At 43.7% G+C, this 22,692-nt stretch overlaps 1 protein-coding gene across 5 annotated transcripts in view; it reads left to right on the top strand.

The window, feature by feature from the left end:
• The window catches only part of MYH10 (myosin, heavy chain 10, non-muscle), a 93,229-nt gene that overhangs the window by 6,956 nt on the left and 63,581 nt on the right, over nucleotides 1-22,692 (top strand). For all 5 annotated transcript variants that reach the window (XM_040649469.2, XM_015295125.4, XM_046901984.1 and 2 more), the window contains exon 3: nucleotides 7,089-7,245. In XM_040649469.2, coding sequence (XP_040505403.1) covers nucleotides 7,089-7,245 — 157 coding nt within the window. The remainder of the gene's footprint in view (nucleotides 1-7,088; nucleotides 7,246-22,692) is intronic.

The raw sequence follows: 22,692 nt of genomic DNA, 5'->3' as shown, positions 1-22,692 counted from the left end.
GGTAGGCAGCAGTCTGGATGCAACTGTTGTAGTATCTTGAAGTTTTAAGTCACTCTGAGGCATTTCAGTAAGTGAAAATGCAGCTGACTGCAGAGATCAGGAGTGTAAATAGCTTCCATCCAGCAGAATGGAGGTAAGTTGTTCACAATATTGCAGCATGGGCAGAAATTGGAAAGAACAGGCTGATGACTGTACTACTGCTGAGATAGGACTGGATGAAACTTGCCAGCAATTTGAAGCTCTGCTTTTGTCTCAATACTTCCTTGATGGAAAATAGAAGGGGAAAAAGAGAACCTCTTGCCCAACTTACACTTATTTTGTTAAAGCAAGTGGACTCTGTAAGTAAACAGGTGAACTTAAACAGTGTGGATCCTGCACAGCTTTGACACACCTGGCTGCTTTTCCAGGAGAGAAGGAAGCTCATGTCTGAGTTGTAGGGCTGTATTTGACTGAGGGAGGAGGGGTCATTGCCTACAGCTGATGTGGCTTACTGATATTCCATAAGTCATGGCAATAACTGCTTCCTGACCTCATTTGGTCAGAAGGATTGAAGCAGCTGTCTGAGAAATTGTGTTGGTTTTGTGCTTAGCCTGGTTCTGCTGTTCCTGTGGAAGAACAGGGGGATGCTGAGCCACATTGAGGAAGGGTTTACATTCAGCCCTGAAGTCTTTTGAACTCAAAATATGGATCATTTTCACCACCCACCACTCAGTTTCATTTTAGCAAGGACTTTTCCAAAAGGGTTGGAAGCTGTGTGGCTCCAAGGGCTTCTGGAACTTTTCTGCTAATTATTGTTCTCTACATGCACTTTTTTTCCTACCATCAAGGAAGAAAGCGTGCTTGCTATTGTGGTTACAAACACTTGGTTGATATTTTTTATAATTACAAGTATTACCTCCGTAATTGATGAAGCAGCCCAATTTTTTTTTCCCTGTACTTTCCATTTTATTGGGGCAGAAGTGGGGGAAGAACGATAAATGAGCTGCAGTCCCCAGCTTCAGAGCCTGCTGTGGGGAGCAGGTCTCAAGCTGTAACCTGTTTCTTCTTATGCCATTGTTCCTGTGAGGCCAGAGCATAACCTAGAGCAGTCATTGTAATTATATAAGCTGCTGTGTTCTAATTGTTTCAGTTTTTGTGCTAGTCCAGTTGGGAGAACTTGAGATCACTTTGTTACAGGCTGCTAACAACAGGCCCTGCAGGAATCTTGAGTCTGTACCTTCACTACTTCTTCCCAGCATGAACCAGTTTGTGTGGGCTCTGGTACTGGATAACACGCAGCAGTGCTTGGGTTCAAATTGGTTACTGCCTTCACCTCAGAAGTTGTTTTTAGGTTAATTCTGGTTTATGGAAGACTCATAAATGTGATCGAGTTTTGTGTAGCTTTATACTTTGCGAGAGAAATCTAAGATGTTTCTGGGAGGTGTATTAAAATCTCTTGTCCCTAGGCAAGGAGGGATACAGTCTGATATATTCTCTGATTCCATTTGCAGTGGTAGCATAGCAGCCTGCAGAGGTGCAGTAGTTTGCTTTATGGACTGGTAACGCAGTGCCTTTCTTCAGCTGAGTGCTCGCATCCAGGAGAGCCCTTCAAGTCCTGTGCCTGCAGCAGGCAGCCTGAGGTGGGCCGGGTGCTGCTGTATGACCCTGCAGAACCTGCTGAGGGGATATTAATACTACTCGGGCCCTGCTGTGAGCTGGGATCATGTTTTCCCTTGTCAGGCTCGGCATGGTTGGGGCAGTGGCACTGTGCTCAGTGACACTGCTGTCAGCCTAAGTGGGGAGCTCTGAGCAGGGCATAACCTGTGCTGCCAAATTGCATTGTTTATTCTCTTTTTAAACAGTCTGAAGCCTGTAAATGTGACAGTGTAGTGCTAGTGAGCTCCCTGTCTGCAGCGTTGGCTGCAGAGAACATCTGTAGACAATGCTATTCTCCAGGTTGGGCGGTGTTTTTGCTTTAATAGCTGTGTATTTGTTCCCTTTGTCATCCCCACAGAGATCTTGCCCTTCAGCTGCTGGGGTAGCAGCCAGGGCTGCTGTCCCTGTCCAGCCCAGCTTCTGTCAGGCTGAGGCTCCCGCTGCCCCACTGTGTCTCTCACCCTTGCTGGTATCTCTGACCTCTACTTGCTGGATGCCAGTAGGACTGAATTATTTTAGCTAGCAGTTTGTGCAGATGTCTGAGTTAATTCAGGTTCCAGGCTGCTAACTACTCTGGCTGGGGAGTTTGGGTTGGGAGTGATGGTGATGTGCCAGATGCTGGCTGGGCTGCAGCTGTGCCTAGTGGAGGATGTGTTCCTCTCCAGGCCATAGCCTCTGGTTTCCTCCCCTCAGGGGCTGAAGAACTACATCCCATTCTGTGCAGTGTGAATTTCAGGTTCCCTCACTGCGTAGGGGAGGAAGGCTGTATGTGAGAAACGCACCCAGCTCAGAGGCCTGAGTAAGGTTTGGAGAGTGAAAGGCAGCAGCTATGCAACCTAAGGAGGTAAAACTGAACAAGGGAACTATGATGTGGTGTTGCAGCTTTCCCATCTGGAGGATGGGCCCTACATTTGCAAACATGGCATACAGGTCTTGTTTTCTAGGCAGGGCACTAATGGGTTACACTACAATTAACAGTAGGGGATGCCTATATGCTTATTTCATTTTAATTACTTATGTAGTAAGTGGACTACATGTATCACTTTCTGTATTTGAGGAACTGCAGATAAACATTGAGCCTGGATACTGTAGTGAGGCAAACTGTTCCATTTCTCCCATTAGAGAACTGACCTGCATCTTGCTGATGTGCTCTGAAACCACTCTTTACAGAGGCCTTCTTCTGATGTTGCAGCAGGAGGCACCAACCTAGCCATCATAACAGCATTTTCCTTGATGGAAGAACTGCAAGGATGGACTATTAAGCTAGGGAACTGTACAAAGGTTTGGACACTTGCCACTGTAAAGGTACATGCACAGTGATGTTTTGATGCTGCTTTGCACTTGGGAACCTTTCCTGCTGTGAAGCACAGGTACCAATCAGTAGGAGTGCTCCTGAAGACTGCAAGTTGAAACTTAGTTCTTTCCTGTCTGAAGAGTTCAGATAAGTGAGAGGTAACTCTTTTCTGTTACCTGTGTGGCACCGGTAAGCTCCACTCCAAGAGCACAAATGATGATGCACAGTGCCTGACAGATACGTATGTTTATTTCTCAGGTTGCTTACTGCTAGGAATATACCATGGTTTTCAAATAGGCCTCTGCAAGCAGGCTGAGCTCTGCAGTCTGGGATAGCATATCAAAATCCGAATTATTAAGTGATATATTACTGGATTAAAGCTTGTAAGCATCTGGAAATATTCAAATGCCACAATTAGTGTCCTGAAGGAGAGCTTGTATGCAGCACTGTCAGAGCACTGCTTTACTATCTGTCTCTGGAGCCTTGCCTAGAGAGCATGCATTCCAACAGGCAGTGTTGCTGTTGCTCAATATTGTCTATATCCTGTTCCTGTGCAAAGCAGAAATGTATTTCAAGCAGCTGGCTAGTTTGCAGCTGATCACACAGTCCTAAGGTGAGTAAGCATATACTTTAGGTTTTTAATATACAGACCTAACCCTGTAAGCTGAAACTTTAACTCTGGCTCCTCATGCAGACTGGACAGTTGCTGTAGCTCTGCAGTGCTCAATTCTAACTAATTTGGGTCTCCTGGCAGAGTTTGGGCCCTGTGAAGCAGAGGAGGCTCAGGGCATCACTCTGCACTGCATGGTCTGAAAGCCTTGGGCATGTGCAGCAACTGCCTGGGGGTAATCATTGAGCAGGGTGCCCATTTGTAAGGCAGGTATAAATAAGTATATGTGTTTTCCTATGGCTGGTCACCAATAACTTTTTCAAAACATTCTAAACAACCTCAACCTATTTATCTTGCCTTCAGCTTGCATGTTGTCTCTCCTGTGGGGGATCTTGGTTCCATCTTTCCTCAAATAAATGAAGTCTCTGTAGCGTAGTGGTGTTCTGAAAGAAGTGTGACTTCAAATTCTGCAGGGAAAGGACAGGACAGTGGACTGAGTGACAGGTATGCAGGCCCTCAAGATGGTGGGGTTCATGGTACTGTATGTGGAAGCGCTCTCTTAAAGTGGAGATTTAGTGGTCAGTGATACAAATTTATCCTCTGAATGAATGAACCTCAGCATTGGCTGAGTAGTGAAGTAGTGGAAGTAGTGAATAGTTCATTTGCTTATTGGGGTCATTCCAGGTTCTCTCATCCTTGCGGTTACTGCACTGAGAAGTGGTCTGGAGAGGCTTCTAGGTTAGGTGTCGTCAGTAGAGCTCGGAAACTTCTTAATTTTGTTTTCATAAGACATTAGTGAGACAGCTGCATCCTTGGTAAGGTGTATCCCAGTGAGGTGAACCCAGGTCTGTGGAGCTGGAAAGGTAACAAGCAGAGCAGGGCCCCAGGTGGAGCTGGGTGAAAGGTTCCAGAATCACCCTGTATGAACGAGCTCCACTGGATTGTGCCTAATTAACTGTCCGTGTGACTGTAGTGATCAGAGGACGTGCTGGGGCAGAGCTGGGAGCTGACCTGGCTGTAGGAATTCTTTTCTCATGAGCAGGTCTCATCTGCAGTCAGTGGTAAGCTGGCCTTCATCATCTGAAGTGACCATAGCAGAGAAATCCAGCACTGCTGTTTGCTGACTTGAAGCTGGTGGTTGCAGGGTGGATGGATAAATGCGTGCCTTGCTTCTTTCTATCTTTTCTTGAATACTGGAATGATAAACAGATTTATGGTGATCTTTGGGTGTCTTCGTGGCTTTGGTACTGCTTATAGATGAGTGTGGGTGACCTCATTTGGCTCCTTGGTCAGCTGAACCACGCTATTAAAATAACCGTCCTGCCTTTCCTCTCCATTATGATCTCACTAGTGGCCATGAATGCATTTGGTCAGGGAGCTCATTCTTTAATAACCAATTCTTTTTGAAATTTATCCTCCAAGAGGAATTGCTGACATGTAAGTTACTGCCAGGGCAGCAGTGCTGGTGGGAGGGGCGATGGTAGGGCTGGAAGGGAGGCCAGAAAGAGGGTGACCTGTTGCCAAAGGCCCTTTGCTTATGTTGAGTTAATAATAAGTTGTTCTTTGTGCTTGGGTCAACTGACCTGATAACATCTGTTTCCTTTCTTGAGAAATACATACGTTATTACCAAAGATGTTTGGCTAGGTAAGGCACTGCAGTTCTTATCATCCAGCACATCAGAACAAAGCAGAGATTCCTTTCCAGTCAGGACATCAGATTAACACCAAGTTCTTTTCCTTTACTGATAGCTCCTGTCTCAGTTCAGAGATTGCCTTCTGCCTTTACTTCCAGGATCCTTTGTATGTGCAGAAAGAACAAAGTTCCTTTTCTTCCAAATAAAAAAGATTTTTAAATTAAGAAATGCTGTAAGATTCTTGCATTGCCTGCTTAACACTACGTAGGCTCCCAGCAGCTGTCAGTGAAGTCTGGGCTAGCTATAGCTATCCCCTCTCTTCTAACAGTCTGTAGAGGCAAGACAGTCTTCCTGACTCAGAAAGATGCTTGCTGCTTCTGTCAGAGGACAGCTGGTCTCTCTTACTAACGTTCCCATGGTACTAAAGATGCTAATGGTGTTAACGGCTAAAATGTGCTTCCAAAACTTGGTATGAAATAAAATCTCTCCAGTAATCATCATAAGAAAACAACACTTGGGATGGGTTTAGAAAGGGTGGGAACCATTCTCATGCCTTGGATGCTTTGGTTCAGGGAGATGCCATGAGCTTTCTTTTGGCAGTGCACAAAGTTGTCTTTCTGTTATCTTGCCTTTGTTAGTCAGTAAAGCCTTTGCAGCCAGTCCATGCTTGCCTGCCCTCCTAGCTGGGCAAAGGAAGGCATGATTATCTTACATCTCTCTATATTAATATGTATAACTGCTGATACTTATGTATATCACTTATGTGTGATAACTTCTGTAGAGCAGAGGTTGAACTATTCCAACGTCATCTTGATACTTCATATGGAAATGTGGACCTGTATCATCACTTGCAATGTACATTCAATTTTAATAATAATAAAAAAGAAATATGTCAATAAGAGTGAATTCAAAGAGCAGTGTAAAAATTGTACTTGAGTTTTTTGATTTGATGTCAGTTCTGATTATTTCTGTTCAGTATCAGCTCTAAAAGCAGGTGACAGAATGCTGTCTGCAGTGCCTGCTGCCAGGCTGCCCTGTGCCAAGGATGGGAGAGTGGAAGGAGCAGAGCATCTCCAGGAGGAGATTGCTTTGGGCCTCTGAAGAAGGAAGACATGGCATTGTAGGAAAACAGCAGGATAGCAAGAGTAGTGGTTGGGAATAATAGGCTTTTTCCTTATCCAAGTTATATAACAGAATAATGATATATTAGCCTAAATAACTAGGGTTTGCTACTTGCACGAAGTCTCTGCTCTCAGTGGTTGATAAGGACAGTCAGTCTCAGCTAAAGAATGTATGAAGAATGTCATGTCCTCTTTTTGCTGCTTTGAAGTCTGGTCTTCCACAAGTGGTGTCTCAGTACAACATGTATTTCTGTATCAGTGCAATAACTGAAGGTATTTTGTAGTTGATTTATTTTTTTCCTCTGTGTGCGTGATACATAAAATCACTGTCCTCTATTGTAAGCTCTTGGTCTTTTCCTTTAATTGAACGGTTCTTAGAAGATGATTATAGGGTAAATCAATATTCCAGCTTCTCCAAGTATAAAAATGAAAGTACTTTGAGCAGGCGTGTTACTGAAGGAGTAGAACATCAAAAGGTGTCCTTAATTCTTTAACTTTATAAGTAGAAAAGAGACTTAAATATCTGTGGGAAGGAGATCAGATGTTCCACTTCTATATTTATTTACGTTATTATCTTTAAATGACTTTTAATGCAGGTAATTAAAGAGCTTTTTAATAGAGCTATAAACCAGCGGTCTGAGTATAGCATGTACTTAAAGTTCTTCAACAAAAAGGACCTTAATATTTTGTTCTAAGAGAAATATTATATAGCCTGTGAAAAATGTCTTGCTCCTTATGTTTCTAATTCAATTCTATGTTTACTAATGGGCACCTTTTTTGTTTTTTTTTTTAAGACCTATTCAGGGCTGTTCTGCGTAGTTATAAACCCCTACAAGAACCTCCCGATTTACTCAGAAAACATCATTGAGATGTACAGAGGGAAGAAGCGCCACGAAATGCCACCACACATTTATGCCATATCTGAGTCTGCATACAGATGCATGCTGCAAGGTAAGGATGTTAATGTTACTTACAGTCATCCTGTGCATCTCAGCTCTTCAGTACACCTAAAACTCTGGAGTTTTGGGAGTTTAGGAGTTTATTTTCCTGCTATGTTGTGGTTCCTAACGCAATCTCTATTTCCTCTTGTACTCAAAACAAAGAATGTTCTCTTACCTAAAGACTTCAGCTTTTAGACCAGAAGTAACTTGGAGCTTGACCCCTCATTGGTGTGTTTGTCTGCCCTACTGCGGCACAGAAGCAAATGGATGCCAATAGGAGGTGTGCTGTGCCAGCTGGGGGCACTGGAAGTTGTAATGGAAATACTTTCTGCTAAAAGAAAAAGAGATAAGATTGATGTCAAAAGTTGTAAGTGCCCTGGCTTTGAATGAAGTAAGAATGAGAAAGTGCAACTGAAAGGGGAAAGCTGAGGTGTAATGGTTTGTTTCTGTGCTCCTGTAAAAATGGTGACATGTTGGCCACTGAAGGTATTAATCTGAAGTGACAGTGAAACACAGCCAGATACTTAACCTTGAAGATCTAGCTTTTTTCACCAAGCTCATCTGGGTTGTGTCTATAGCAAAGTGAAGCAACTTTATGGTGGGCACTTTGCATTTTGGAAAATGAGAATCTGACACATTTGTGTTGAAAGAAACACCACTCTTGTAAGTATGTTGAAAGAAGCAAAAGCATTAAACCTGTACAACTGCTCTTCTGACACAGTGTTGTATGGTACTGTCTGTATTCTGTCTGTTCATGACTTACACTGGGGATACCTTACTGATCTTGAACCACCGGCCTGCTCTAGGGAAGTGCATGTAGCAAAGAGAGGCCTGAAAAGTGTGCTGTGTTCTACTGTACACGTGTCTTGAAGAGAAGCTGCAGCCTCTTGACCACAATATAAACCTCTAACAACTCGGGTCAGTCTTCCTACTTGGAAGACAAGTGCAGATTTTGGGGATATACTGAGGAGTTTATTTGTAGAAATCTCTAGTGACTTCTGGATGAGGCTTCCCAGTTTAAAAGCACAGTATCTTTTGAAACTGCAGATTCTTGAGACAGATCAGTCATCTCATACAGTGTAAGTCAATGTCAGTAGTTCTCAAGCCACGGATGCTCTCTCTGTATCTGTTCATAATGGCACAGCAGTACCAGTTTGTATCTCTGGAGTTCTCGGTGGATGTACAAATTTTGTACTGAATTTGGGGGATGAAGTAAAAAAAAAAAAAAAAAAGCTTTCATGTAATGGTATGTGTTTAGTTAAGATCTTGTTTTCTTTTCATACTGATATATCTCTGTTCGTGTCTTTCAGTGCTTGCTTGCTTTTTGATTCTGACAGTGTGAATTTTTCTCTCTTAAAAGAATGAGGGCGTGGATTAGAATAAAAATAGCTGAGAGCTGTGCAACAGGATCAGTGTATTCCAGAATGATTTCTTCAAGGTTAACTAAATCTGTGTTTCTAGTATCCTTCACCTGCGTGGAACTGTTCCCTGTTTATTTTAGCAAGTGATTGCAATCAGGCGGTGAGATTTCTCTTGCTGGTTTGCCTTCATAGTTGCTTTGCTAAGTAAGAGCTCAGGAATAGGTATTGGCAGTTATACAGTAGGCAAATATTTTACTTAGCAAATTGTTCTTGCATAATTGGGTTAGATCAGAAGAGACCTCCAGAAGAAGAGGGAGAGCAGTGCTGCTTCTGATTTCGTAGCATCCTCAGTGAATTGTTTACAGACACTGCTCTGCTGTAGGAGAAAGGTGGAGTACAGAGTTCTGGAGATATTTGCCTGAAGTATGAGGCATGACTATTTATATTGGTGCTTTGCCTGGCTTCTCATATTCTTGTGAAGCAGTGATGGGCCGTGATGAGAATGCCTGGTGAACATTTGTGTAAAGTGGGATAAGTGGAAGGGAGGGGTGGCTCTGCTGCTCGGTGTTGGGCCTTGGCTTGCAGTGCCTCTAGATGGGACCTGCTAAACAAAGCGGTGTTTGAGGGAGTTCAGTTTGAGCCTACAAGTAACTTTAGCTGTTAGAATTGCAATTTATCTAATCATTCTGAGTATCAACTAGTACTTACCTTAATAGTAGGAGACTAACAATATTCAACTTATTTTTTAGTTACCAGTTTGCAATACGAGACTAAGTGAGGGATGTGCCTGTCATTCAATGGGACAGTAAAGTTTTTCTTCATAGCTGAGGAGTTAATACAATTCAGTTTCCTTAATCGAATTATTCCTTATATTTTGCTCTAGACTTTGTCATGTACTAATGGAACAGAAAACTTGTACTGGAAGCTTTTTGGCTAGTCTTAGTCTTAGCCATCTCTTTGGCTAGGTCTTTAACCAAAAGCTAGCTGTCTTCTTTGCAGCACTTCAGGTGAAGCCATCAGTGGTCTCCACTAACACAGCCTTATTTAAGCACAGATGCTTTTTTTGAGCAGTTACTGTGGCTATAAAACTTTTTCTGCAGTTCCTGTCCCTGTTTGTGCACGTAGTTGCTTTGGGAGGTGTGGATAGGGTGGTAAAGGGAGAGTGAATTGGGGGTAGAGAGTTGTTATTCCAGTACTACTGCAAGTAATTGTTTTGCTACTGTAGTATGGTTAGTTTCTTTTGATACAGATGACTGCTGTGTCCAGTATTTGACTTCTGGACTTTAATTATTAGGATTCAAAACTGAGATTGAAGCCATTGGAATGCTGTTTCGTTGGGTAATATGACCATAACCTTAGAGAATACCTTAACCATTAATTTAGGTCAATGAAAGTGGGTTGGCTGTATTTTCCTGGCCCGCTCAGTGGTATTTTGTGCAGGGTAATCATGTTTACTTTTCTCGTAATCATAGCTACTAATTTTCCAGGTGTTGGTGAAATGTGTTTACGCTGATCACCAGGATGCTTGGACCTGAGCTGTGTCTGAACAACCAGATTTCTTAAGGCACAATTCCTGTATGCTGGTAGTGAGGGGCAGCAAGTAAACTGCTACTTGGTGGTTTAGCCCTTTCATGCCTTTAATTCAGAACCCAGATGGTGAGAGATCAACTTCACATTTCTGCTGAGCTGAGGGTCTGTATGTTGTTTGAGCCTTAATATTATCTTAAGCAAAATAAAGATTCAGGTTGTGAAAGCAAAGGGTTTTTTTTTTTGATCAACAGAAACAGAAGTGGTGCATATGCATCTGAATAGGTGTGCGTCTGAATTGGTGCTCGTGATCTCAGACACTGCTGAAGTGCTCCATTTTGTTAAGCTAGTGATACACACTGGGCGTTGCACTTCACAGCACTCTTACAAAAAGGCTGTATCTGGGGAGTGCTGCAAACTGCCAGCCATCAGGCTGCTGCTGTGCTCATCCCCGTGAAGAATTTCCTGTTTGGGAGAGCCGTCATCGCAGGTCAGCTCTCATCTTGCCCTCCAGTGGGAAGCAGAATGGGCTGGAATTCGTTGTGGTATTTGTTAATCGAGGAGGACAAAGGGGGAAGGAGGGGAAAGAGCAGGGGAAGCAGAGTATGCACAGAAAGCCCAGTTTCTTATTTCTGAGAGCAAATAGTAATCTGCAGAGAGATGTGATAGCTTACACTAATTCAATACAACAAAGAAGGAAGTGGAAAATCATTTTTAGGGCTGTGTTGCAGATGGCCAGTTCAGCGCTTGTGCAGCTGTGGTGTGCTGAGGATTTGAGGCAAGCTTTGCAAGGAAAAGCAAACCTCAGTGATTGCTTGATCTCATAAGCATTGACTTTCCTGCAAGCCTTGCAGTAAAGATTGAGTGCAGGCAGTCTGTTAATGCCAGGCGGGACTCGATTTGTTCTGATTATGACAGTCCGGATCTCTGTCCCAGAAAGCACTCATTACCTGCTGTCCTGACCTCAGAAGGTAATAACGTGCAATTCTGCTTTACATGCTGGATTTCCCCTCTGCCTCCCCTACTAATTATTTTTCAAAGCAGTGTGGTGGTAGGCTAAGTGCCACTTCACAGGTGATTTAGTAGATTTCTCTTGTGCTTTCCCTTCATTTTCTTAATGTGAAGTTGAAGCAGTGAGTACATGTAACCCAGGGGCTCCCAGGCTTATTGAAGCTGTTTAGCTCTAGACAGAAATCCTATGCATTTATGCATAGGGCTGGGGTTGGCATGCTTCACAAAGGAATCCTAGACAGAGCTTTTCAAAGCTGCTGGACAGTTGACATGGTCATAAGGAATTGGTATCCTAATCCCTGTGACAACATTGACCTTAATTCTGTTTGGTAATACAATTTGTAAGACTTGCTGATGTTCCTCTGCACTGCTAAAACATACGGGCAATGAGCAGGAGAAATTTGGACGGGGCTGGGATTTTCTTTAGGAAATAAATTCTGACTTATAATTCCTCTGACTCTCTCTTTTTTGCCTTTTTTAACAGCAGAGGCTTGACCTGGTTGTGCAGGCAGCACTGACATAACTTTTCTCTGGTGCTTTTGCCATATGAGGCTCTCTCCTCTCCTGTTGTACCTTTCGAGGAAGTGTGGCATTGTCGTCTTATGCCTCTTCATTCACTGAATCTGAAAAAAATATATATTGTAGGATTTATTAAGGCAAACTTGGTTTGCTTTTGGTTGCTAAAAACCTGCTTGCCTGCTAATATTACTCTTGTATAATTATGCTTAGTCTCTCCTTTTTATCCCGTTTCCCTGAGGACGTCTTGGTGAGCACTAAATTAGCACTGATATTTTCGGACTGCCTTTAATCCTGTTCCAGGGGAGCTTTATCAGAAGCTGTGCAATAGGTGAAGTGAGCGCTCGGTGCTGGAGGAGCTGGCACTGCCTGCAGATGCAGTGCTGCTCCCTGTAAAATAGCATACTGACCTATATCTTGAGTTAATTCCCATTGAAGTACTTACTTCTGCAAAGTGTTTTTCTCTTTTTATTGTGTGAAATCAGTTAGAATAAAATGTGACAACTCTTTTCTGTGTAGGACTACTAAATATTCAGATGGCAGGGACAGGTTGCTGTGAGTGAAGAGCCTGACTAGCATTCTCTGTTATGTGAACAACACATAAAACCTGCTAAATGTGCAAGTAATATTCTTGATATTTTTCACAGTATATCTTTTGAGTTATCAAAAGATACCTCAGAGTTCTTTCGCTCATCACAGAGTGCAGGATGGCAGGAACTGAGCAGAGCTAGCTGCTTGGCAAATGTGATGGGAAGGATTTCTGAGTCTCCTTATCATTGCACTGCTTTGTGTTTTCATTTTATCCAGCCAGGCTGGTGTGGAATGCGAATATTTGTGTGACAATAACATGGAAATGGGGATTGCTTTGTATTCCAATAGGAATGTGACGTACAATGACTTTTAATGGCTGGAAGGAGGGATGGAGACTCGTAAAGGAAGAAATGAAGCAGAATAACTGAAATCCATCATGCTCAGTGTTCTACCTCATTATTTCTGAATTTGAAGTAAAATGAGAAATGCTTGTGTCAGCATTGTGCAGTGTGCTTCATCTCTCCTCACTCCTTTGTTCCTTGCTATCAGATCTGCTTCAGCTGCACTGGGGCTATTTTGATGACTGTGCCATATTAGCACCTTTCTGAATGATGTCAATAGCAATTACTGAATCAAACTCAATGCTAGTTGCTAGGATGAGGTTGTATGCTACCACATGTTTTCTCTCACCTTGGTTAGTGTTTGAAGCTCTTCAGTACTGCAGTCGTTGTACAACAGTTCTTAAGCTTTGTCTTTTTCTGTGTCAAAATGTGTTTGGATCTTTGCTCTAATTGGTGCTCAACCTCAGGGTTACAAACTTAATTAGACATAATAGTATTTAGAGTGAACTACTGTATTCTTAACTCTCAGTTCCTTAGCAGTGTTACTTGAAGTGGTTGACACTGTTAATTTTTTTGGCAGAACTTCAAGAAGGAACTTGCATTCTCCCTGCCCCTCCCCCTGAGTCTCCGTGTTGCACAGACCAGCCTGATCCTTTTGGTCAATACTACAACCAGATGATGATAGCTTTAAGATCTGCAGAGCAGGCTGAGCTCATAGCTGGTTTGTGACTGTGCTAGCAGGCAGACAGGCATTCAAGAGCAAGTGCATCCAACTTATGAAATCATTCGTGAGATGATTCATTTGTACATATTACTCAGCCAGCACCTGCTTCTGGTAAAACTCTATTCCACAGTTTTAGTTTAGATCAAGCTTTATTTCAGGGTGGCTGTAAAATAGAACACTATTTTATGCTTTTTTTTCTTACTTGGTTTTATCCTTCAGATGCCACAAATGAAGCTATTACTTCCTGTGCAACAACAGTTTAAAGAATTGTGTTCTTGAGAGCACTTTATAACAGCACTGCTGGTGATGCATGCTTTGCACAGTCTTTTTCTGTCAGTCATGTCTGTGTTCCTCTGGAGTGCTGAACTAAGAGTCCAGCCATGCTGGAACTGCCAGCAGTAGCAATTGCAGTAGCTCCTTTGTCATCCACCTTCCTATTTATTAAATGTCCTTGCTGTGTTCTGGCACAGAAACAAGGATTAGGAGCAACTGTGAGTTCTTCTCTAATGGAGAGGAGTGGTGAGTGTTCTTTGTCTCCAGTAAGCCAAGGCTCTCATGACCAGCATGATTATCAGTGCATCTCAGTGCAAGCTTTCAGTGCTTTCCTAGCTTCCTAACCAGGAGTGATGGTATTGTCTAGCATCCATTCACTTGTGTGCCCTTGGTACTTTCAGGCATTTGGCTGAATGGAAGCTTCTGGCTTTCCAGGTGCTCAGGGGCACAAGTATTCTTTTTGCTCCAGGGCTTTTTCAGAGTGGTGGCAAGGCCATCAGCCTGTGTGTGCAAGGAAACTCACTCGGAAGAAGAAAAGGAAAGTGAGACTGCAAGAACCAGATTTCTGAGCATGGAGAAGGAATCACTTGACCTACTCATGGTGGCTGCGTGTGGATGTTTGACACAGAGCTGCCCCAGTACCCAGATGTTAGCTGCTGGCTGCTATCTCTTTGAGATTCTCTTTCAGATCTGCAGATATGATGCATGTCCTCTGTCCAACATGGTGGAACCTGCTTCAAAGTATACAGCTAGCCTTTACAGGAGCATGTGCATACGTGTGATTATGTGGTCATAAAGAGTCAGTAAGGTTTTTTTAGGGAGAGAGCATGCCTCTCAAATGCACTGATCTGTGAATGAATCTGAATGGACAAGAGGCCATCTGATATGACCTGTGTGAGTTTTCAAATGTGATTTTGGTAATTATCATAAGCACAGGCTCTGAAGTAACTGCAGGATGAGGGAAGGCCACCATGTATGTGCAGATCTGGTTAGTGTGTGGCTGATCCTATCCATTGTTCTCTCTTTTCCTTGGCTTGGCAGGGTGTCTGCTGGAGACCCACAAACCTCTGCTTGCACTCATGCCCCTCACTTGTAGCTTTTTTGCTCTCCAAATGAGAAGTGGTTCTAGGATGATACTTGGGTTATGTTGATTTATTTTTTAGCACAGTAAAAATAGGAGCCCAAGTGTGAAGGACTGAGCTTGCAGCAGAGGAGCCTCATGTGTGAGGTGTACTATGAGGAATAAACTGTTCTAGTAGTGCCGGAGCTCTCACTGCTTTGGCAGGAGCTAGTGGGGATGAAACAGGTCTGTAGCAATCTTAATTCATTGTCCAGTAGTGGTTAAAAATCAGAGAATAGAATCAAACTGGGAAATAATTTACTGCCCTGAACTTAAAACTGCTGCCCCAAACTTGACATGACATTTGTACCTTCAGTGCTTTGTTCTGCTCCAGCCTTTCCCTTCTCTGGGAGGAGAGGAAATAAGTCAGGAAAACATTTAGAGAACAGCTGAAGTTATCCAAACTGTATTCAGCATGGGAATGATAATTGAGGTCAAACAGAACAAGTCTAAATCTGAAATGGCACAGGGAGGGGGAATGGTGCTCACATCTCCCACCCATCTGTTCCTATGTGAGAACAAAGGGTCATTAATTGGCAATCACAAGTGATATGTGTAGAACAATGAGAGAGCATTTAACAGTGCAGCTAAATGGTAGCAGCCATGTCTCAGGATACGGGGGTGCTGGAGTTCCGTGCTTGTTGGAAAATCTGCTGTTGGATTGTGATAGACCAGAGACAGAACTCCTCTATCTTGCTAAACCAGCATGTATTTGTGCCCCGCATGCAGAGGCACCCATGGGTGGAGGTGTACCCTGTGCTCTGACGTGGCAGGGCCCTGCCTGGGGCAGCAGTCTGCTTGCAGCTGGCTGTTAGGGGCTGCTGGTCCTTGAAATGGGGGGCGTCTCCTGAGCTATCCATCCCTAAAACTTCTTACAAGACATTAACAGTGGCTCTTAAATATTCTCTAAGGACATTGTTTAGTATTTGCTACAGAGTTCAGTGATTCTAAAAGTAACAACTTCATTGCTGGATAACAGAGCCATAGTAAGTCTGTGTACCACATCTGAGACTTCAAATATTTTGAGGTGAAGCTCCTCAAAAGGCTTGTTATGGGTCCTAGAAAATACTCATTAGAGAAGCATCTACAACTTTAATCCAACAGCTGCTAGACCACGCATTGAGGTCAGCTCCACTTACCCCAGTTACTGTACTGGTGTGGGGATGTGCCTCTGGGCTGTGTCCTGTCCCCTCTGTGACTGAGGATGAAAACCCAACTGCTCAACTTTGTGTTGCAGTCAGAAAGAAAGCAAAGTCCACTGCTGGCATGCTTGCTCTCCTTCCAAACCTGTGAAGTTCAGGCAGAATGGAATAACTTGGGAAGAGCCCACTTGGTTCATAGCCAGTTCTCTTAAGTGGTTTGTGCCTGCTTAATTGTTTGGGAGGGAGAGGAGCAAAAGTGAATTAGTGAGCCTCAGTGGCAGATATTACTGTCAAAGGACCTCCTTGAGCTATTGTTTCAGTTGACAATGTAATCTTTGTCTAAACAAAATTGTGCTGCAAAGGAAGCAGAGCAATTTAAGCGGGGTTGCTGGAGATTAGAAACCACTGCTATGCTGAGCGCTCTGCAGTCCAAATAAAACCCTTTTCAGCCTGTGGTTGCCAGCTACCACTAATCTTAGGTTACTGTTAAGCAGTATGCAAATATCTCTGAGAAGTAAGCATAGGGATGGCCCGGGCAGGAGGTTTAGGAGTTGCTCATTTCTGCTGGGAAAGCTCATTGGGAGCCACGACTTGGAAGGCAGAGAGCAGCTTGTCTGTGCCATGTGAAGAGCCATGAGCAGAGCAAGGGAGGCCTGGCAGCTCCAGGATCTGGTGCCTGATGGGGTGGGACAGCTCACTGCTGTGGCTGTGAAGCAGAAACAGGAGTTGCTGGAGGCCAATGGCTCTGCCCCATCCCTGCTGCCTGCAGCCCTTGTGTACAATGTAGCCCAGCCCTTGTCCTGCAAACTGTCCCTGGGCTGCCCCATGCTGAGGGCCAGCTGTGTGCTGCAATCCTCCTGAGCTGCAGCAGCTGCCCGTTGCAAAGGGCTGCTTGCATTTGGCATCTCATTAGATGAGGGGTCTATAAGTGCATATCTGTTTGAATGGATCTGTTACAGAATGCATTGTCTCTTCATTTCTCTTCGCATATTTAGCAAATGTGTTCTAACTTCTATATTAAACACACAAGAGCCTTTCTTAATGGAAATAAGTAAAACTGCTGGAAGACTGACTGTGAAAACATTGTTTGAGCTTCTTCAAACTTGGTGAGGACCAGACAAAAAATTCTCTCTGATGTATAATGGAGAAGCTGCCCACGGTCCCACAAAGTGGGCAGGATGCAGTCTGACAGCTATTTGTTTTCTTCTGTTCTGCTGATTAAGCCCCAGCTAGCAAGTCTGAAAGTAAATGTCACAGTTTTTATTTGGGAATTTGGGTAATTTCAAGCTAACATTGCAAATGCCTAACGCTCAACTTCTGAAATGGTCTCAATTCATAGCTTGGTTTGTTTTCCCAGGGCTGGGTGCTGTTAGGTTGGCCACTTGCACTGTCTGTGCTGGAGCACTTGTGCAGCAGCCTGAGCTCTGGGGTGAGTGAGTGAGTGATGCATGGTTGTGAACTCTGCTGCAGATGTGCAAGAAGTAACAGAAGAAATGTAACAGACACTGTCTCTGTCTTGTATTGTGCCATGTCAGAAATAGTAAGCAGACAAGACTGGGAATTAGTAATTGTTTTAGGGATGTCAGCACTGTTCTCTCTTCACTTGGAAGTGGATGGTGTTATGCTGGAATTCTTCATGGACTGGTGTCTGAGCTGGCACAGGTGTGTTCCTTGTGTGTTCTGTGGGACAAGTGTGAGCACTGCCGAGAGAAAACCAATGAAAACTGTTGTTCCATTCCTTAAAACCACTGGCATCTGGGTGTGGGGGGGTGCACCTGAATTTCATCTTTTAGGATAAATTGCAGTGTTAAGCGTTTCAGGACAAGTGAGAATCTCTGCAAGTTCACCTAGATCTCAGTAGCTGCAAAGATTGCAGGTAAGAGCTTACAGATTGTCATCAACCTGATGCTGACAAGGCAAGAAGAAAAGGGTAAATGCAGTTTCAAGGTACATCAAGGGAGATGCTTCTTCCCTAAAGAAAAGACATCACATGCAACCTCCAGTGGCACCTCTCAGTATGTGGAAGAACGCTGTGACTCTCCTGCTTTCCCTGATGATGGCTGTGACACCTCTCTTTTTTTGTTTTAGTTACCTGAGACCTGCTGGAGAGTTATCTCCTGAGGTGTGGTTTGGCTCCTGCACCATTGGTGGATGGATCTGATCTGATCCTTTGGCCATGTGGAGGTTCAGGTTCATTAAGAAGCTCGTAATGGTTGCTTAAATTGATGTGCCGTAACTTTACCTGCCAGCTTTACAGTGTTGGCAAATTATATGCTTTCTGAAACATTCACTTGCATGTTTAATTGGTTGTTGTTGGCAAAATACTGTGTTCCTATAAAATGGTCTCTGTGAGGCTGCAGAAAGTACACTGACGAACGCATGACTCAGCTGTACAGAGACTGTTGCACAACTGAAGGTAGAGGTGAAATGTAGGGTATGCAGTGCTACAGCAGGAATCTCACAGGAGTAGAAGTGTTGGGGTATATTTGGTCTGCAGTAACGTAGGTACTCAGCAAACAAACTTGTGCCTGTCAGTCTTCCTGTGTTATGCTTTTAGAGACGTTTGTTGCAAGTCACTTCATGGTGTAAAGTGTTTGATAGTTTATGGAGTATCTAGGCAACATTTTAGTGATAAACACAAAATATAAAGACATGCTTCATCTTTGTAACTGGATCCTTTTCTGTGCTAGCGGTCCAGCAGGACTTGATTATTCAAAGGTTATTCAAAGCTTGAAGTCCAAAAATGGCAGATTATCAGACCACCTGTCTCCTTTATGACCCGATCCTATCAATGCTGAGCAGCAAAATCTGTGCTGATGTAGGGTCCCTCTGCTTTAGGCAATGACCCGTTTTCATAAAACTTGTCAGGAATTCAATTTTTATATCTCTTGGAATCATCTGATATTTGAGCCTTCTACTCTACAGTACAGGACAAATACCAACAGAGCTTCCAAACCCAACATCCACAACAAACAAGGGAATCAGCCAGGTAACCAAGCTTTTCTTTGTTTATGGACTGTGGCACCTGAACATTAAGTACTGTCTAAAATTGCAATCCCTCTGTTTCCCCAGCATCGTGGTCTGGAAAAATAAATAGAAAGGGTGCATTAAAATGGGTCATCTGGGAGAGTCTGGAGTTCGGTGCTGAGTGCATAGCACTCAATGCAGCTGCAATGGAGAACACTTCCCCTGTCTGTACGTTCCTGCAGGCTGAGGAGTGGATGTGCAGTACTTTGTGGCTTTGTCTTTAACATGACTTGGGAAAAGGTTAAAACTCGTATTTGTCTCCACTTCTCTGAAGTTGGCCTTTTTGTCTTGGCACACTTCTGTTCACGTTCTTACCTACGCAAGGACCAAATGCTAAAAGGATTTATGGAAAGGGTGGAGGGATAGCGAGACAGTGTTTGTATGAAAGCTGCTGTGACTAAATATCATCTCCAAGTAGGGAGGGATGCATTAATTCTGAAAGCAGGTAATACACCTGTGGAAGTGTTTTGAATGTGTGTGTATTTGTTATTATGATAGCACAAAACCTGGCTTTCTAGTTGGGCAGTTTGCTATGGGGTGGCTCCAGATGGCTTTTCCTTTCTTGTGAATTAAGTTGGGATGGGAAAGGCAGATCTGGGCAGCTGCTGTTCTTCAGTGTAGTAAAGAGCAATTGGAGCAAGGCAGTTGCAGAGGGTGGGCATTCATTTGCTCACAAGCTGTGCTCTGTAGTTTGGTTTCTGTCCTTCAGTGCTACTGCTTGTGAATATTTCTAGGAAACTTGAAGACAGATTCTTCCTTTTCTGCTTGATTATCTTCTACTACTTTATGAATGACCATAGTGTGAGCAAAGCAGAACTAAGGCATGCTTTTAAGAAAAGCTGCTCTGTTAAAATACAGTAATTCCTTTGTAGGCGGACTCTAGATTTGAGCAGTGGCTTTTCTGAACATCCTGCCTGAACCAATTACCCAACAAATGCGTTTAATGCACATCTGGAACCTCACCCAGAGTTAGCAGGGGTTTGGTAGGGCTGGTGTGTGATGGGGGGATAATCCTTTTATAACTTGGAGAGAGAAGGGAGGGGAGGAATAAAACATTTCTATCCCAGCTCTCAAACTTTTTGATTTTTCTATATTTACATAGTAAAAATAGATCCCAATGTTTATATTGATAGATTTTCAATCAGGAAGATATTGCAAATGTTTGGCAGCCAAGCAACAGCTTTGTTTGAGGAGCTGCCAGTTGTTGTCCTCATACTTGGGGAGATGAGTGAAGTACATTTAGGGGGCTTTAGGGGCAATAATAGCTTTCAGAGCTGTAATTCTTCTTGTCCTTGTATTCTCATCTTTCTCCTTTGCTTCAGAGTTTGATCTGTTCAGCACTGGACAAGGTGGTTCCTACCACACCCTGCAGCCTGCATCAGTCAGGTGTTAAACATAGCACTTGGTTCTTGCCTTGGGAGCGAGAGCCAGCTTCTGGATGGGGGGAAAGAGGAGACCCAATAGTGATACCACTGCTTCAGTGCGTGATGCCTCCAGACTCTAAAATAGTTTGGTGTTTGCAACTGATGTAACCATCAGCTGCTCCCAGAGGAAAAGACTGGCTATACATCGCCACATCTGCATTGTGCTGGCTGCTCTCTTTCCTTTTATGTATTTATTTTGGTAGGATGAATCGTCTGCTAGCACGAGCCCCTGATTTGCAGTGCAGATATGCTTGGGATGGAGGAGCTGGTGGCACGAGCCCTCTGGCTGGGAGCAGCACAGCACTGGGCACTGAGTTGTCATGGCTGCTTTGGAGGGTGCAGTGCGTGGGCTGCTGCTGGGATGGATGGTTCTCTTCCTTTCTGTGCACTTACTGCAGCAGTGCTGTAGAACAAAGTGGTCAGGGTGCTGAGCTGCTTGAAAGTGAAGTTCCATTGGTTGGCTCAGCTGCTTGAATTAGCAGGGCTTACCTGTACATTTGGTTGCTGGTCCAAAGTGGGAATGGACTGGGGGATGTGGGCAGAGAGAGGCAGAGACATTGGCAGCAGCTCAGGTTATCTCCATTAGTAGGGGAACTTTAGCCTAAGGCTGATGTCAGACTGTGTTGCCTTTGTGCTTCCTAATTCCTCCATTCAGAAGGACGTTATTCTGTAGAAAGCTTATTTCACAAGCAGATCATTAAATTTTGTTTTTGTTCTTAGGCTCTGCGTGATTTTGGAACTTGTATTTCTAATTGGAAAAAAAATGTAGTAAGCTTTCTGTGCAACTCAAATGTTACAACCTTCAGTGCTGTTTGGAGACCTTGAGATATATTTATATCCAAGCTGCATCCCTCTGAAGTGAAGCGATAGATTCCCATGGGACTTCACTGTTTGTTTAATAACAAAGGGTCAGTCCTGTGATGTGGGACACACTGAGTTAACAGCTTGGTCTCTTCATCCCCTCGTACTGCTTGCTTGTCCCTGTGCCTATATCCATCTGAGTTAAATTGACTTTGTGCTAAATGAGTGCCTTTGATTAGTGAGCTGAGATGCCCCCAGCTGGGAGCAGAGCAGCACCCAGCGCTGCTGGGAAGGCAGGAGCTGAGCTGCTGCAGCAGAAGGGGAGGATTTTCCGAAGAAACCAGAAGTTATGTGGCAGATACTGATAGAAGAAAGTGTTACTGAAGCTGTCTCGCAGATGCTTCCCCCTGCTAAAATTATTTGGTAGATGATGTGCTCAAAATGCACTGTGTCTTCGTCCAGAGTATCCATCATTCCAGACTGAAACATCTGTGGAGCAGTGGAAATGCCAAACTGACTTGTACCACTGATGAGACCGACCTATTTGTATTCCCTGTCTCAGTTGCTTTAAAGGTTGGTGGTGATGATAGCTGAACTTGTTCTGCTTTTTGCTCCTGGACTTTTGCCTGTATGCCCCCATGGGATTTGTTGCATGAGTTTACTCTTTGCATATTTCTGCAAGTCTCTGTCTCGTGGTGGTGTGAGATGTTATCCCATGAAGACCTTGCTGCAGAGATGATAGTTCTGGGCCTGTTTTTAAGAATCACAAGACTTAGATGGAAATTTGTTTTCATAGCGTTTATAGGTTTCCATGAACAACCACTTGAGCTTTTAAAAAAACAAACAAACAAGAGCAAAGGCTATTAAAATCACTGCAATGGATGGTAGGTCTCATCTTCTTTGTCATAATAATAATCTGTTCTGTGGGCTGACTGCTGCACTTCGTGTTGAAATTGAATCACAGGAAGCAGCACAGTCTTGTGAAAGTATTTTCACATGTAAGCACAATATGAGAAAAGTGGTGGTGCTTCCATGCCTCAGATGAGTGGCCCAGCAGTGATGGATAGCAGTTCAGTTCTGTCAAAACACAGCCAAACAGATGCTAGTCAGTGCTCTAAGGATGCTTTAGGAAGGGACCAGCTGCTTAGGAATCAAACCCCCAAGTGAACTGCTTTATTTGGGAAGGGGAAAACTAAACCAAACAAACTGTAAATAACTGTTCTTTCTTCCTTAGTCTCTTTGCTGTGTCCAGATGGACACAGGAAAATGAATTTGGAGTAACATAATGCAGTGCTTGGCAGCCTCCTTGTAACGTCTGTGCCTGTGCGGGCTCCTGGGCATAGAAAATGGAAGAGGTCTGGTGCACTTGCTGAGGTTTCTGGTAAGGGTAGGTTACCTACAGCTGTCTGGCCTTTTAGATACTCCTTAGGATGAATTGAGTAGGAAAACTCGTTGATACTGTCTTGCTTGTTGTGAGCACAAGCTCTGTGTGGTAAACCCACAGGTAGAACGTGGAATGGTACAAAGCAGTAACACGTGCCCACTGCTTTCTGCCAAACTGGTTTTGTTTTCAAGGCAAACGCTGTCTGTATTCCTGGCTGTTTAAGAGGTGATGATGAACTAAAGAGCTGTTCTTCAGAGGAAGCTTTTTTGACAAAC

Source organism: Gallus gallus, chromosome 18, assembly GCF_016699485.2.
Source record: "Gallus gallus isolate bGalGal1 chromosome 18, bGalGal1.mat.broiler.GRCg7b, whole genome shotgun sequence".
Classification (NCBI taxonomy): Eukaryota; Metazoa; Chordata; class Aves; order Galliformes; family Phasianidae; genus Gallus; species Gallus gallus.
Note: the sequence above shows the minus strand (reverse complement) of the source record. Positions and strands in the feature narration are given on the sequence as shown.